This window comes from Budorcas taxicolor, chromosome 14, assembly GCF_023091745.1.
Source record: "Budorcas taxicolor isolate Tak-1 chromosome 14, Takin1.1, whole genome shotgun sequence".
Lineage (NCBI taxonomy): Eukaryota > Metazoa > Chordata > Mammalia > Artiodactyla > Bovidae > Budorcas > Budorcas taxicolor.
Genome location: NC_068923.1, coordinates 64,615,768 through 64,631,772, shown reverse-complemented (window position 1 = coordinate 64,631,772; position 16,005 = coordinate 64,615,768). Strand labels below are relative to the sequence as shown.

The following is a 16,005-nucleotide window of genomic DNA, read 5'->3' as shown; positions in this document are numbered from 1 at the left end:
TGGATTTCTCCATGTCCTCTACTCTCAGTCTCTCAAAGAAGGGGCATGTATCATTTATCCTTATTTTGCACAGAACAAACGTCAGTTGGTATGTCAGGTATGTTGGGTAAGCTGAAATTTATTGTTTAAAAGAATATTGTTTTCATGTCAGCAAATTCCTATTTAGAGATTCGGTCCAGCTTAAGAGTCAAGTCTTTGAGGACTGCTTTATGTCTGAAAATACAACTATATATTCAGGTTTGTATAAAAATTTGATGCAAGTATAATAATTTAAGTCACTAAAAATGAACATAACATTAAAAACGTTTTCTGTACACATAATTTAAATATCAATAATTAAAAATATTTATTTCCAAGGTAGATGGCATCACTGAATATCATATTCATAAACACTATTCTAGAAAGAATATGAGTGAAACAGGTCTAAATGCTATGAATGTTAACACAGCATTGGAAGATTATTATAACAATTGAGAAAATTTGAGCACTGAAATTAATCAAGGGTATAATCTTGATGCTTAATTGAAATTTGGCTGAATGCACTTCAAAATTTTAGATTAACTTTCAAATCACTTTAATAATTGATAACTATTCTCTTTTCAGTCTGAATAATTTGTTCAAGTTCCACAAAATATTTAATATATATATAGCACCAAGGTTTCTCAAATCATTTGATGGCAAACTTTACCTGAAACATATGCATTATTAGTTAATAAACAATAAACTCATGTCCAAAGATTACCGGCCTTTTCTTCAGTGGACAACAGAATGAATACAGGGAAATTTGTCTATGTTGGTGCATGCAAATTTCCAAACAGAGTGAAAACATTAAACTGAAGGGCTTTTTTCTTAATCAATATTTCAATATTTGTATATTTTTACTTCCTGTAATAAAAAAATCTATCTACTTGATTAAACAATTGTAAATCTGATAATGATCCCTATATTCACATGAGTGGAAGTAGCCATGGTAGGAGAGTGAATAGAGAACTAAGGTGATATTAATGTAATCCTTTAAAGGAGATTACCACATGCTAAGTATTCATTTTAGAATGCTTCTTATTAAAGAGAATCAAGGTAACTACTTTCAGTATGAATTTTGATGGAAAATGAATTTCTGAGATGTATGATTTTCAATCAACTTATGCAAAGAGGTCTTAATTTTTTTTTCCTTAGTCTGTACTAAGTATCTGAATGGTTTTCCATTACCTATATCATGCAAACTATACATAATCATACTACAAAAATCACTGCCATTTTGGAGAATATATAACTTTGAGTTGGAAACAGAGCTGGAGTAAATATTTGTACTTGAAATATGTCCATTTCATTAATATTTCCACTGATGAATACATCAGTATAAAGTTTCTTTAGTGTTTCATACTGCACTATTTTTTCCAGTGAAGCTGATACCAAAAAACAGAAAAAAGAATTCTTGCTATACTTCCTAAATTTTGTAAACTATAGGTTTATATTAATCGACTAGAAAATTATCAACATATAATTTGACTCTGATATTTTTATCTCTAAAAATTAAAGTAGGAAATTAAGAACACTTAAATCTGGAATCATAATACCAAGGAATAACTGTTGAAAGGGAACGGGAAAGTCGCTCAGTCGTGTCCGAGTCTTTGTGATCCCTTGGACTATAAGCCATGGAATTCTCCAGGCCAGAATAATAGAGCATGTAAACTTCCCCTTCTCAAGGGGATCTTCCCAAACCGGGGATCGAACCCAGGTCTCCCACACTGCAGGAAGATTCTTTATCAGCTGAGACACAAGGGAAGCCTGGAATAACTGTTACCTTCTCAAAATGAGAAATCTGTTCTCAGTACAATCATATGGGTCAATAGGTAATTCAGAAATAGTGGAACAAGCTATATAAAATAATCACCAAACCTAATGTTCCCATTGTTCCCAATCTACTTATCTATTTTCTCAATAATTAATTGGCATTTGTATAACAAAAAATTCATGCAAATATGAAAACTTGGCTAAATCATCAATTTGTAAATATGTACACTTATTAATAAAAAACAGTTATTTTAATTAGATTTTTTCTAGATACCATAATTGGTATATAATACACAATAGGTAGTTTGTTTTTACTATCATTAATGTATTATTTTCTTTCTATATTTACTCCCTCCTCCCTCCAACATTTGAATTTCATTTTGATTTTTTTTTAATTCTAACTTTTATGTTTTCAAATTATTCAAGTTCTGGCTTACTGTCTATATTTTTCAGCTACTTTGAATTCTTTCTTGCATTTCCTACATCTTGGCTCTGTTTCAGCTCATTCTCTAATTGGAATCATTACCAAAATATAGCTTTGGCTGTAACTAAATGGGCACAAGTAAAATAACATCCAATACCTCTATGAGTAACAACTGCAAGCTCTTTAGTTCTTTCTATCTGTTCAGCATTTCTTGGTCTTCTCCTTGTACTTTGTGTATCTGCTTGATGAGGTGAGAGCCCGTCCTTGGATGTGTTGGGGTCCAGACCTGAATTTCTGAGATTCTTTACTTGCACTCGCTGTTCCTCGGAAAGTCTATGGATGGTGACAGCTGTAACACTGGATACAGTAACATCTGCAGATGTGCTAGCAACAGCAATAGCACCAGTGGCAGTCCTGTTATGCTCCTCTAACTCACCAGTGGAGGTAGTGTGGGTCAATGTAGAAGAACCTGTGGGACACAGTAGCACTAGATGCTAACTTTTTCTTTTAAATGTTGTTTTTTTTTTTCTGATAAATTTCATAAATTATATTCTCTTCTACCATCTTAAGTATAATTAACATAAAAAGGCAAAACACAAACATGCCACTAAAATGTGAAGTAACCAGATTTGATGTTTTGTTTATATCAATCAATGTATGGAAGAGTTATTACACATAAACATATCACATTTTAACTGTAACACAATAGGGAGAAAAAGGAGAAACAGTAAACCCTTTATCTGACCTTGAATAAATCTTATTCATTATTTATTTACAGATGATTTTTAGCAACAAATGCCTAGTAAGTGACAAGTTTTGACAGAATGGGTAACTATGTAACCACACTTTTCTCAAAAGTATGCTTTGAATAGTTTATGCCATGTCTCATCATGATTTCTGGGAAAAATATCAATTTTTTTTTTTATTTTAAGACAAGTGAAGAAAGAAGAATTTAAAAATCAAAACAAAATTGAAGACAAAATGATTTAAAAATACTCTGAAATAATTACTCCTTGTAAATATCTATCTTTACCTCATTTGCCAGAAAAAAGCCAACTTGATAAAATATTCAATGTCATGAACTATATATATACTTTAGAATTTAGTGGGTTGTTTTGGAAGTTGGGTAATATTTTTCATACTTTTAAAGTAAAATTTGAGATTAACCAATTTTTAATTAGTTAAAATACACAAATTATTTTATTTAGAAATTACCAAAAATTAACTATCAGCATGAAAATTTCATTCATACAAAATAGTTTTAAAAAGTAGTTTAAAATTTTCAAATATCTCATAAATATGTCACAGTAAATCTCCATATTCTTAATCTTATAAAAGTTCACTATAATTTTATAATTGTTTTAAAGACTCCAAATTAGGATTTTCTTTTTCTTTCACTTAAACTCTTTTTTCAAAAATTGTACTTGGTAGAGAATAATTCTCACATAATGACAAAAAGATGCAATTTTTATAACAGAAGCATGAAACTGATTGAAAATATGCTTAAATGGATCTTGACAGCTAAAATGGCCTAATAAGAAAAAAATAACTGAATTTTGGAGGAACAACTACTAATTGGAACCAATAGTCAGCTCCTGGTTAGAAACCTTCTGACTATTTTTTAAAGCCATTGAAGGGTGTAAGTCTTCATATACTTTGCCTTCTCAACAAACTCCATATATATATATATATACATATATATATATATTAGACAAAATGCAAAGGAATATTTTAATCACTTTGCAAGAGACAAAACAGCTATATCACATTATGTGATTTGAACAGGTTCTGCCTTCTTCCCCCACCCCTCTTTAGCTGTAGACAGGTGATTAGTAGAACAACTAATTCAGGTTTCTGCTTTAAAGTCAAAAAGGAAATCAAACAAGAGCAGTCCCTCTTTCAAAAGCAAGCAAAAGAGTACTTTTCCATTACTAATTCTTCCAGCTTGTGTTGTTATTATGTGTGTGTGCTCAGTCGCTCAGTTGTGTCAAATTCTTTGCTACCTCATAGACTGTAGTCCACCAGGCTCCTCTGTCCATAGAATTTGCAAAGCAAGAATACTGGAGTGAGTTGCCATTTCCTACTCCAAGTGATCTTCCAGACCCAGGGGTCAAACTTGTGTCTCTTGGGTGCCCTGCATTAGCAGGTGGATTGTTTACCACTTTTTAAAATTTTATTTAGAAATTCAAAAGAATTAAATGATTATATTTTGTGGTGACCAGTGGTAAATGAAGTATGACAATTATCAAGTAATTTTAAAGATTTTTAATATATTTTAAAGCCTTAATCAGAAAAAGATGCTATTGAATATTCAAGTTATTTTGTGAAGATCAGAATCTACTAAATGCATATTGGTTATGCAAATTAGCCAGTAATGTTTACTAAGCTAATATATGGTGGAGGCTTTCTTTAGTCACATGATTAATAACTACACTTGCATTACTAATATTTAGTAACTGATCTCATGGTAAATCAGACATTTTGATGTTCATGTACTCATTACTATAAAAACAATTACCTGGTCCATACTATTCTTCTGGGGAATTTAACTGTACCTTTCTTTATGAAAGAAACTAATGCTTTAAACTCTTCCTAACTTTATCATAATGTCTGGGCTTTCTAGTTTTTTTTGTTTTTTTAATTTTTATTTTTACTTTATTTTACTTTACAATACTATATTGGTTTTGCCATACATTGACATGAATCTACCACGGGTGTACATGCGATCCCAGGAAACTATTTAAATACAAACATATGTTGCTAAATGCAATCTAAAAGTATGAAAAATTGTGGAATTTGTACTGTCTCAAATCTCAGTGTGTCTATTATGCCTTTAACATAGAAGCAAATTAAACAGCTATTTACTATGTTCCATTATTGAAGGTCATCACATTAATCCTAAATAATCTCTGAGCTTAGTTGGTCAGTTGTGTCCACCTCTATTCAGCTCCATGGACCGTAGCTTGTCGCTTTCTCAGTCCATAGGATTCTCCAGGTAAGAATACTGGAGTGGGTAGCCACTTCACTCCCCAGGGGATCTTCCCAAACCAGGGACTGAACCTGGGTCTCCTGCATTGCAGGTGGATTCTTTACCATCTGAGCCACCAGGGAAGCCCAAATAATCCCTAGTATTTGGGTAAGCGAATCTCGGGTAATTCTTAGAAATGTATCCAAGCTGCTGCTAAAACTGATCTTTAAGATCAACAGACCAATTTCAAAATGCCAATATTCTTGAAGACTCCAGGCAATAAATACATTTCCTAACCAAATTTGTGAGTTAGAACTATCTTTAGTAGCATTTAGACCCAGGATTTGCTAGCTATCCCAATCTTAAAATCTTCGGTAATAGAGCTCTTCCACTGGCTAATGGCAATATTATTCTCTTAACCTGAATTCAGAACAGGGTGTAATATTTGAATAAATCATTGAAAAACCAATTTAATAACCATAATCTAGCTAACTACATATTTCAACAATATATTTTACCAACTAGTTCTTATGTTTTACTAATATTCTGTTTTCATAATTTTTCCTCCCCATACTAGAATGCAAGCTCCCTGAAGGCTGAGATTTAGGCAAATTCCATTCACTGCTGAAACCCAAGTATCTAGGATAGTGCCTGGTACATAGTAGATCCTCAAGGAATATTTATCAAAAGAAAAATGAAAGAATAGATGGATTAAAAAATAATTTTAATGTAATACTAGCAATCATAAACAGGATAAATTTCACACATGAAATATGATTACAGTTTTAACACGGCAATGTCATATTTCAAACAATGTAATGAAATGAAGAATTATTCCAAAGAAAGGAAAATTTGATGGCTTTGTTTTGCTTTCAAAAACATCACTTTGAAAAAGTGTGGAAACTGAAGATTTATTTGGATAAGTAACAGTTACTTGAAGATTCATGTCAACATTCTTAAACCATGATAGATTACAATGTTAGTGTGAAATGGATTTGTTTAGAATATTCAAAATTCAAAATTCAATATTCTAAATATTGAATATAGAGGAAATATTGAATATAGAGTAAAAACTAGTATATCTCATAATGGCAGGAAGTAGAAGTACATCTAAATTTAATCATGTATTTATGAGATACATAAACAATGATTTCCTTATAAGGCAATAAAATCATCCATCACCATATAGTTATATCATATAATATAGCCATTTATCTAAAATGTAGACCAATTTAGAATACTATTTTTGGTACCACTTTAAATTGTCAGTGTGTGAAACAAAGATTTTTAAATTGTCAAAATGCACTATTTAACAGTTTCAAAACACTCAATAATCTTGCATACCTAACTGTTTTATAAGGAAACTGCCAATGCTGGAAAAAGGCTTAGGATTATATATAGCAACAATACCATATTGAATATATTATATATCTAATTGAATATTAAATATAATAGTTTGGTTTCTTTAAAAAAGTTTTAAGTATACTATACAGTTATATAAGTGTTGTCTATAATAGCACAATGTTAAATGATGTTACAAGACATACAACCCAAATTTACGAATAAACTGTACATTCAAAATACCCATTCTTCATTGGAAATCAAATCATGTGTATACCCAATATAGTTTATCTCAATTAGATTATCCTGTCAACTAAACTGCTTGAGATATATTTATAAATTAGATGTTTACAATATAAACACATCTAAAATATAATTTTATTAATATTTGAAACAAAACATTTCCAAATATAATAAAAATAAAATGAAATGATATACATATATAAACATGCTTCTAAAATCATAAATATATGTCATCATGGAATTATGATAATGGAAAATGACATATGTTACACATGTAAATTGGCAAATGTATATAACAGCAAAATTAAATTATATAATTAAACTTGGACTTTATTAAGTATCATAATACAATTTGTTTTTGAATGCTTTCTTATTTCAACATCTATATGCAAAGGACTAAACACAATTCATGTAAAGCAATTTTTAAATGTGTCATTTAGAAAATGTATTAAATAAAAATTGAATTTGAATTTCATTTTGATTAAAATGTTGGCCTTACATATTTTTTAAAAATTATGCTATACTGCTTTGTAATTACTGTCTAACTTATCACAAACATAAAGAACATGTTGCTAGAGATATAAGTGGAAATCCCAAAATGCACATAGCTATACAAGTACATGTTAAACATAGGTGCATATTCATAGAAGTGGCTTTTAGATATATTTGTCTTGTTATTTTATATAAAACATACATTCTGTTCCACTAAGTTAAGCATTTCAAATTAAACATTTGAATAAAAGCTTTAATAACAAAATACTCCTAACTGAATAATTTTGTGGTATCATGATATATAATGAAAAAAATGCAATAAACATCTAACATGAAAACATGCAAAAGAAAAATATACAAAACAACATCAAAATAAAATATAAATACAACTAATGCAGCAATTCTATGTGGGTCATCATTTAGATACTCTATAAATGTTAGCATATGTATTTTCAGGAAGCATACTGCAGTTGGGAAAATAAATATTTTGCATTTTAAACATTACAAATGCCAATATCCTAAATCTGTATAGCTCAGTATTTAATAGTATAATTTGGTGAATATGTATGTACTATGAATATTCAATTTACAGAAGGGATGAATAAACTGAAATAGAAAGTAGTCCTTAAAATGTAGGAAAAATATAAATAATCTATGTTTGACTAGTCATTGTGTGCTTAGTCTCTCAGTTCTATCCGACTCTTTGCAACCCCATGGATTTTAGCCCGCCAGGCTCCTCTGTCGTGGGATTGTCCAGGCAAGAATACTACAGTGGGTTGCCATGCCCTCCTCCCAGGGGACCTTCCCAACTCAGGGAGCAAACCCAGGTTTCCCACATTGCAGGCAAATTCTTTATCATCTAAGCCACCAGGGAAGTCCTTGGCTAGTCATTACCTAGTATGAAATTGTTTCTCTGATTACAAAAATAAAGACAAATCCTGAAAATTTAGATTATTACTTAATTTTAAAGGGTAGATCTATATTGGTTTTATAAAGTTTTGATTTAAAATTAAAATGCTGCATGTACTTTGAACATACGTAAGATAATGATATTAAAATATCTAATTAACTAAATATAATATATTCTTAATTATAAGATTCACCTCTAAGAAAGAAACTACTGAACCATTAAACTATGGCATGACAACACAAAAATGCTGTCACCTAAATTCAGATTTCTGACACATTGAAATATGAAAGAAGTTGATTATAGTATAGTAAAAAAAAATTATCACTAATTTGAATAACAGATTTTCTATGATGAAGAATTAAATAAATTCAGTCAGTTCAGTTCAGTCGCTCAGTTTGTCCGACTCTTTGCGACCCCATGAATTGCAGCATGCCAGGCCTCCCTGTCCATCACCAACTCCCGGAGTTCACTCAGACTCACGTCCATCAAGTCAGTGATGCCATCCAGTCATCTCATCCTCTGTCGCGCCCTTCTCCTCCTGCCCCCAATCCTAGGCCTGATACTTTAATATACATTACTTTTTTTCTGAATTCACTGATTTATTGATATATATATATTTATATTATGTATCTCTATTTAAATTTCTAAGCACTAAATCGGGACATCAATATTACCTTTTGCAAGTGGATGTGTTACTGTTTATCAGTATTTCTCTGCTTTAAAATTTATCAGTGATCTCTCTGCTTTAAAATTCAAAGTGAATAAATATTTTCAATCTAGGCTGAAACTGATGATATCAAGATTTAGTGATACATTTACCAAATCCACATTTACTAGGGTAAATAAGTGATCATAAAACAAATATTTAACAAAATACATACTAATGCCAAGTTGTTTACATATAAGATTAAAACTCCGTATTCTGGATTAATTAAAGTTTGATAAACCCACATGCCAAACAAACATAAATATCTTAACTAAATGAAATATAGAAATTACCAAGTTATAAAAATCATATAAAGAGTACTCTGTTGGTCAACCAAAAAAAATACATATATATATATATAGTATACATATGTACACTATATGTGTATATAAATGCATGTATATGACTATAACATATGTTACCACATTTTGTAATACAATGTCAGAGAACAGACATCTAATTTCTTAGTACTAAAAATATAGTAAGCTCATGCCAGGGAAAAATTGTTTAAGTAGAGGGTTGCAATGATCTTGAAGCTTTTCTCTCTTAAAGAGACATTTTTTGCTTCACCTAGTTAATTAAAACGAAGTTGCAAAATGGAATTTCAGTATCTTGTCACTCTTTTTCACACATTTTTAGAAGTCTTGACAATGGACAGTGGTGAGTCCAAGGTGTCTTTTTAAAAAAAATTTTACATGCCCAGTTACAAACACATACACCACTCACAAGAATAAATATTCACAAAATACAACTGAAGCCTCTTTTGTGTATCTAAGCATAATCTTCCTCCATAAAGTGACAATACTGGCAATAAAACTTGAGGACCTAGCTTTTGAAATAAGAATCACAGCCTCCTCACATTTTATAAGAGTTAGAGAAAGGGGTAGAATGCCCCTTTACACCTTTCTAAAACAATTTCCTAGAATCCTGCATTTTGAGACCTCTTTCCTATAGCAGGTCTTATCTCTTAGCAAAAGAAGGATATATCTTTCTGGGTTTTCCCCAAACAAACAAATGTAACTTAACACACACTTTCCTTCTGTGTCTAATTTCCTTCCATATTAAATCTTGTGAAATAGCTGTCAATTCTCATTGAAGATTTAAAGGCCTTGTTAGGAAAAACGGATCCTATTATACATATCTTATATTCCAAAGTGTAATATAAGAAACCCCTTCACTTCCAGAGTCTTGCTGTTTTTAATAAATGATATACATTAATGATATTTTGAAAGTGAAAATCATGTCTGATACTTGTGTATCTCTCATGTCTCCTTGAATGTTTCATAAATATATGAAGGAAGAATGAATGTGAATAAATGTACTACTTTGTATTTCTCAAAAATAAAAACATTTTACTATATGGCATTAAATGTATTTCAAAGATATAAATATAAGAAAGAAATTTCACCTATCCAGACATAAATTCTCTAAAAACATTATAATTGTAGTTTATATTACAGAAGTATGAAAAAAGGAAGGAACACCTAAGAACACCTAAATCACTCGTTCATTTGTGATTTTTCAAATGAGGGTAGCATTTCCCTCTTCTATTCTCCAGCACCGTTTTCTCTCCCAACAATATTTTGTAATGATGATATTTGATATTGTGTACAAGTTGGCTTAAAGCTCAACATTCAGAAAACTAAGATCATGGCATCTGGTCTAATCACTTCATGGGAAATAGATGGGGAAACAGTGGAAACAGTGGCAGATTTTATTTTTTGGGCTCCAAAATCACTGCAGATGGTGACTACAGCCATGAAATTAAAAGACGCTTACTCCTTGGAAGGAAGGTTATGACCAACCTAGATAGCATATTCCAAAGCAGAGACATTACTTTGCCGACTAAGGTCTGTCTTGTCAAGGCTATGGTTTTTCCAGTGGTCATGTATGGATGTGAGAGTTGGACTGTGAAGAAAGCTGAGCACCGAAGAATTGATGCTTTGGAACTGTGGTGTTGGAGAAGACTCTTGAGAGTCCCTTGGACTGCAAGGAGATCCAACCAGTCCATTCTAAAGGAGATCAACCCTGGGTGTTCTTTGGAAGGACTGATGCTAAAGCTGAAACTCCAGTACTTTGGCCACCTCATGAGAAGAGCTGACTCATTGGAAAAGACTCTGATGCTGGGAGGGATTAGAGGCAGGAGGAAAAGGGGACAACAGAGGATGAAATGGCTGGATGGCATCACCGACTGGATGTACGTGAATTTGAGTGAACTCCAGGAGTTGGTGACGGACAGGGAGGCTTGGCGTGCTGCGATTCATGGGGTCGCAAAGAGTAGGACACGACTCAGTGACTGAACTAAACTGAACTGAACTGAGCAGAGGGAAAGAAACAAGGGAAAGCAACTGGTGGAGTTACCCTTTATATGTACCATGTTTGAAAGAAAAAAAAAAAAATTAGAGAAGGCTTTATCCTGACCTAGCCCATCATGACCCTGTGTCCTGCTTATCTCGACTGTCTCAGTGTATCCATGTTTATCCTCCATTTCTTTCTGAAATGGCCTTCCAGTTTGAGGTGGGGAGGAGGGGTTGTCACTTTTTATTAGCTCTAGGTGCTTGTATTTTTTAATACCTAAATATAAAGCATACATAATGCATGTTTTACATATGGGATATGATGTAAATGGAATCAAGGAGCTATACTTACTACCACATTTTTCTGTGTATACAGATGCTACTTTGAAAAAGAAAATGCTCTTTAGGATTATATATTGCCTTCTCAAACTGTTCTGTTATAATCAGACAAACACCTTTTTGGTCGAAAGAATTCACATTTGAGAGCGATTGCTTAACTAGTTTGAATTAGTTCATTGTAAAGTTTTCTTCTCCTCAAAGGAAATAACAGGGGCAGGCTGAGAAGTATGTTTTGGTGAGGAGAGTGAAGCTTGCAGCAAGATCACTGAAAACTCCTTGCTGATGCATTTATAAGTTGATACCTGATCCCGTGTGGTTGTTACATGATTTGCAAGAACTAGGTTCATTACTCAGAGAAGGCAATGGCACCCCACTCCAGTACTTTTGCCTGGAAAATCCATGGACGGAGGAGACTGGTAGGCTGCAGTCCATGGGGTCGCAAAGAGTCGGACACGACTGAACTACTTCACTTTCACTTTTCTCTTTCATGCTTTGAAGAAAGAAATGGCAGCCCACTCCAGTGTTCTTGCCTGGAGAATCCCAGGGATGGCGGAGACCGTGGGCTGCCGTCTATGGGGTCGCACAGAGTCGGACACGACTGAAGCAACTTAGCAGCAGTAGCAGTAGCAGGTTCATTACTAACAAGTGGATGTAAGAGAGGTGTGGGCAGGTAGGAAAGGGCTGGCATTTTGGAGGAAAGACTATTTTTCCACAATAAAGGTATTTATTGTGGAAAGGTTGCTGAGCAACAGGTGAATATCTGCATAAATATGCTGAAGTAGAACAGTTTCATAGGAAATTAAAGCCATAAAGTCTTATTTTCCTGCACAACATTCTGTAAAACACTTTTCATTCTGCAGCAGCTAATTAATTAGTAGCACGAGTGATTTTTGGAAAAATACCAATTGAAAAATTACCAATCTTGGCTTTAAAATATAGTATATTGAAGACAAAATTTTAAAAACCTTTGGAAATGGCAAGAACCTTGAGTTTACCATCAAAAGCTACCATTAACTAGAAAGGCAAATATACATTATATATTGGAGTATTACATATAATTAATTATATGTTAGGGTATTTAAAATATATACTACCACATTGAAAGATAAGCCTTTGTATTTATTCATGTAATTATTCTGTCAAATTCCTTTTCTACAAAGACTGTATTTTATTTCAAGACTATTAGCAAAATGACTGTTTTTAAATAATGTCAATAAACCAAAGGTATGACACCTATATCAATTATTAAGAGTATTTATTTGAATAAGATCATATACAGCTTAACTGACTGACTTTCAAATGAAAGAGATTAATTAAAGCAAACAAAGTTTTCTTAAACATTAAAGTGATTTTAAATACTCAAAAGCTTTATATCTATTCAGATGATTTTGGTATATTCCAATTACAGGTAATAATATGAATACAAACAATTGTCTTGAAGTATATCTTTTAACTTTTTTGAGGATGATGTAGATTTGGCTTTTCATCTGTGGGATGGTATCTAATCTCCCCAAACTTCTGAATACAGGTTATTAGGACACTATAAACACACTCATCATTCTAATGGTTAATTTAGATGACTAGATGACAGACTATTTAAATGAACATATTATAGAGCAGTCAGCACATACTGAGCACTTACTGTGTTCTAGACATAGTTCTAATCAACTCATTTCATCCTCCAAAGTACCCATGAGCTGAGGATATTGAAGTTCAAATACTTGTACAACATATACTAACTCAGTTTGCTAGTAAATTAAAAAGCTAGGATTTGGACCCCAATTGTGTAATCCCAAAATCACAATAATGACTCGTGAAAATCATTACACCTCTACTTAACCTCCCCAATACAAAACAGCACATGTAAACACTTGTGTCTGATCAACACATAAGTTATTTATTTATTTTCTGTCATCTCTGTATTTCTCCATCCTCCTTCTCCAACAGAAGTCTGACTTGTTCCAGGTCCCTCTCGCAAAACCCTTGCTAGAAGGAAGGATGGTTTGGCAGGACTTAAAGAGAAATGTGATCTAAGATCGTTTCATTGCTTTTGTTTCCTAACAGTCTAGGATTTTTGAGGTGATTACATCAAGTGATAAGAGAAAGGCAGTGACTTGGATAGAGGTTGGGGGCCAAGTGGAGGCAATGAAGATGGCATACACAACCCCCTAGAGGTATCTCAGGAAAGTGGAAGAGTCCAGGAACCTGAATGCTCACTTTGGCTAAGATTCCTACTCAGGTTTGTAAGCACAGGATCACCTGATTTCATCGGAAATTCAGGCTTGAATAATAATGACAGGTGCCATTGTCCAAGCACTACAAATGCCCCCTGGATTCTTCTGCAACTCAAGTGAAGAAGGTGCCAAAGTTTTTTCTGCCTTCACACACAGTGACCTGGAAAGAACTCTCCTCCTATCAGGGCCAACAGGGGCTCTCAATTTTATTTGAATTTAAGAGAACAAAACATTTCTTGCTCATGCAAGCCTGTGGATAAATCCAATTTCATATACTTGTTTCACTTTCAAATACAGAAAATGTATATATACAATCCAATAGCCTGTCTTGCTGTTTTTTAATAATCCAGTTTCAGCTTGACATAAACTGCCTCTGTATTACTCTTTCCTCCTTTAACTGTTATAGTTTTTCCCCTCATAACATATCTTAGTAATCTAATTTCACTTATCTTTGAAAATTATCTGTTCACTTATCTTTGAAAATTATCTGTTGCTTAATATTTATAAGACTTGTATTATTATCCCTATGCCTTCTTAATATGTTGCTAAATTGGATCAAGGTTTTGATCTTTTTTTTTTTCCCCTCTCTGGATTAAACCAAAGTGTCTGTAACTTTCTCAATCTGAACTTTCACCTGTAAGGACTTCTCTAATCTTCAGAAAATTCCACAGTAGAAATCCTTTCTCTCAGTTTCACACAAATTTTAGTACTGATGGAGAGTAGATAATTCACTATGAGAAATTTTGCCCCTACAATCTAGAAATCAACCAGTCCACTCCTCACTGATTCCAAGCTCTTATCAATTACAAATCACTCTCTTCAAGTTCCATGATAAATAATTTTCATTTAATCTCTGTAAAATGATATTCAATAGATACAATTAAAATCAATACAGTCTGAGATAACCTGATTAAGGGCATTCATTCCTGTATTAACTCAAGTTGTTTATCTTAAATCATTCATTCTTTCAGGTATTTATCTAATAAGAATATACTAAGTGCCAGTCTACATCAGGCATTGAATGATTCAGAGGTGAATAGTACATACAGTATGTTTCCTAAGAATGAATACATTCAAGGGGAAGAGATGAAGAATGAACAGATTAATACAATAGCTAGCACTAAAATGCAAAGTGACATTTGAGCTAAAACCTCAATAAAAATGAAAGAATAGGAAATAAAAATAAAAGACTTGATACATCCAGCACTTTTATTCAGACTGTCAGATTTACTAGCTTGTATTCTTAGTCTTCATGATATACTGCTTCCTATTCACTTAGAACTCAAGAATTTCACCTTTTTTTCTATAAATATGTGGCATGGTCTCTTGTGCACTATATATCTATGAAGTAATATGTATGTATTTACATTCCAGGTAATACTACAGTTTGAAAGTGAAATTTATATCTCTGAATTCAATTTAGGGAATAAAAATTAAAATAATACCAGTAGGGTCACTAACTTTGATGAATTCAATGAACACATATATACTGAGCTGCTAGCCATTAGTTAATGCTAGCATGCAATGATGTGTGAGAGAGAGAATATAAACATAAGAGCAAACAAACAAGAAAAATCAATAAAATGTGACTGCATTTTGTTGGTGTGCTAGATTTAAGGCGGCCATTCTTTGGAACTGTTTGCAGCTAGAGACACAGTCTATTTCCCTATGCCACTGGATCTAACTGGTCTTCCTAATTACAATGACCAGCAGAGCATAGCAGATGATTATCATGTGAATTATCATATATTAGCTCCACAAGTCTTTATAGCTTCCACCTTTACACTCTTATGAGACTACCATAGAAAGAACTCTGACTTGTCTACCAGAAAATGAAAGGAATAAGAAGGAGAACCAAAGTGCCCCAATGACAATACTGAGTCACTTCCATGAGTGAGGCCATATCAGACCTTGCAGTACATGAAACCCTCCAGCTTATTGCAAATATATACTTGAGTCCAGAAATATCTTGCAAACCAAGAGAATTGTGAGCAAAAGTAAAGCGTTGCTGATTTAAGCCTCTAACACTTGGAGTGGCTTTTACAGGCTGTGTAAATATAATTGACAAAACATGCAAAATGTAGAATTTGAGTTGAAATTATAATAGAATATATAATAGAAGCACTAAATTGGTCTTGGGGGTGACTTACTAAAGAGAAGTTTTCTGAAGGAAATAAATGATATTGACAGCAGAAAGATGAACAAAAATTTTCAAGGTGAAGATAAAGAAAAGTGATTCAGACAAACTGTGTTATAT

At 32.6% G+C, this 16,005-nt stretch overlaps 1 protein-coding gene across 1 annotated transcript in view; it reads right to left on the bottom strand.

Moving 5' to 3' along the window:
* The window catches only part of CSMD3 (CUB and Sushi multiple domains 3), a 1,391,498-nt gene that overhangs the window by 837,694 nt on the left and 537,799 nt on the right, over positions 1 to 16,005 (bottom strand). Inside the window, exon 7 of the mRNA XM_052651435.1 lies at positions 2,376 to 2,687. Coding sequence (XP_052507395.1) covers positions 2,376 to 2,687 — 312 coding nt within the window. The remainder of the gene's footprint in view (positions 1 to 2,375; positions 2,688 to 16,005) is intronic.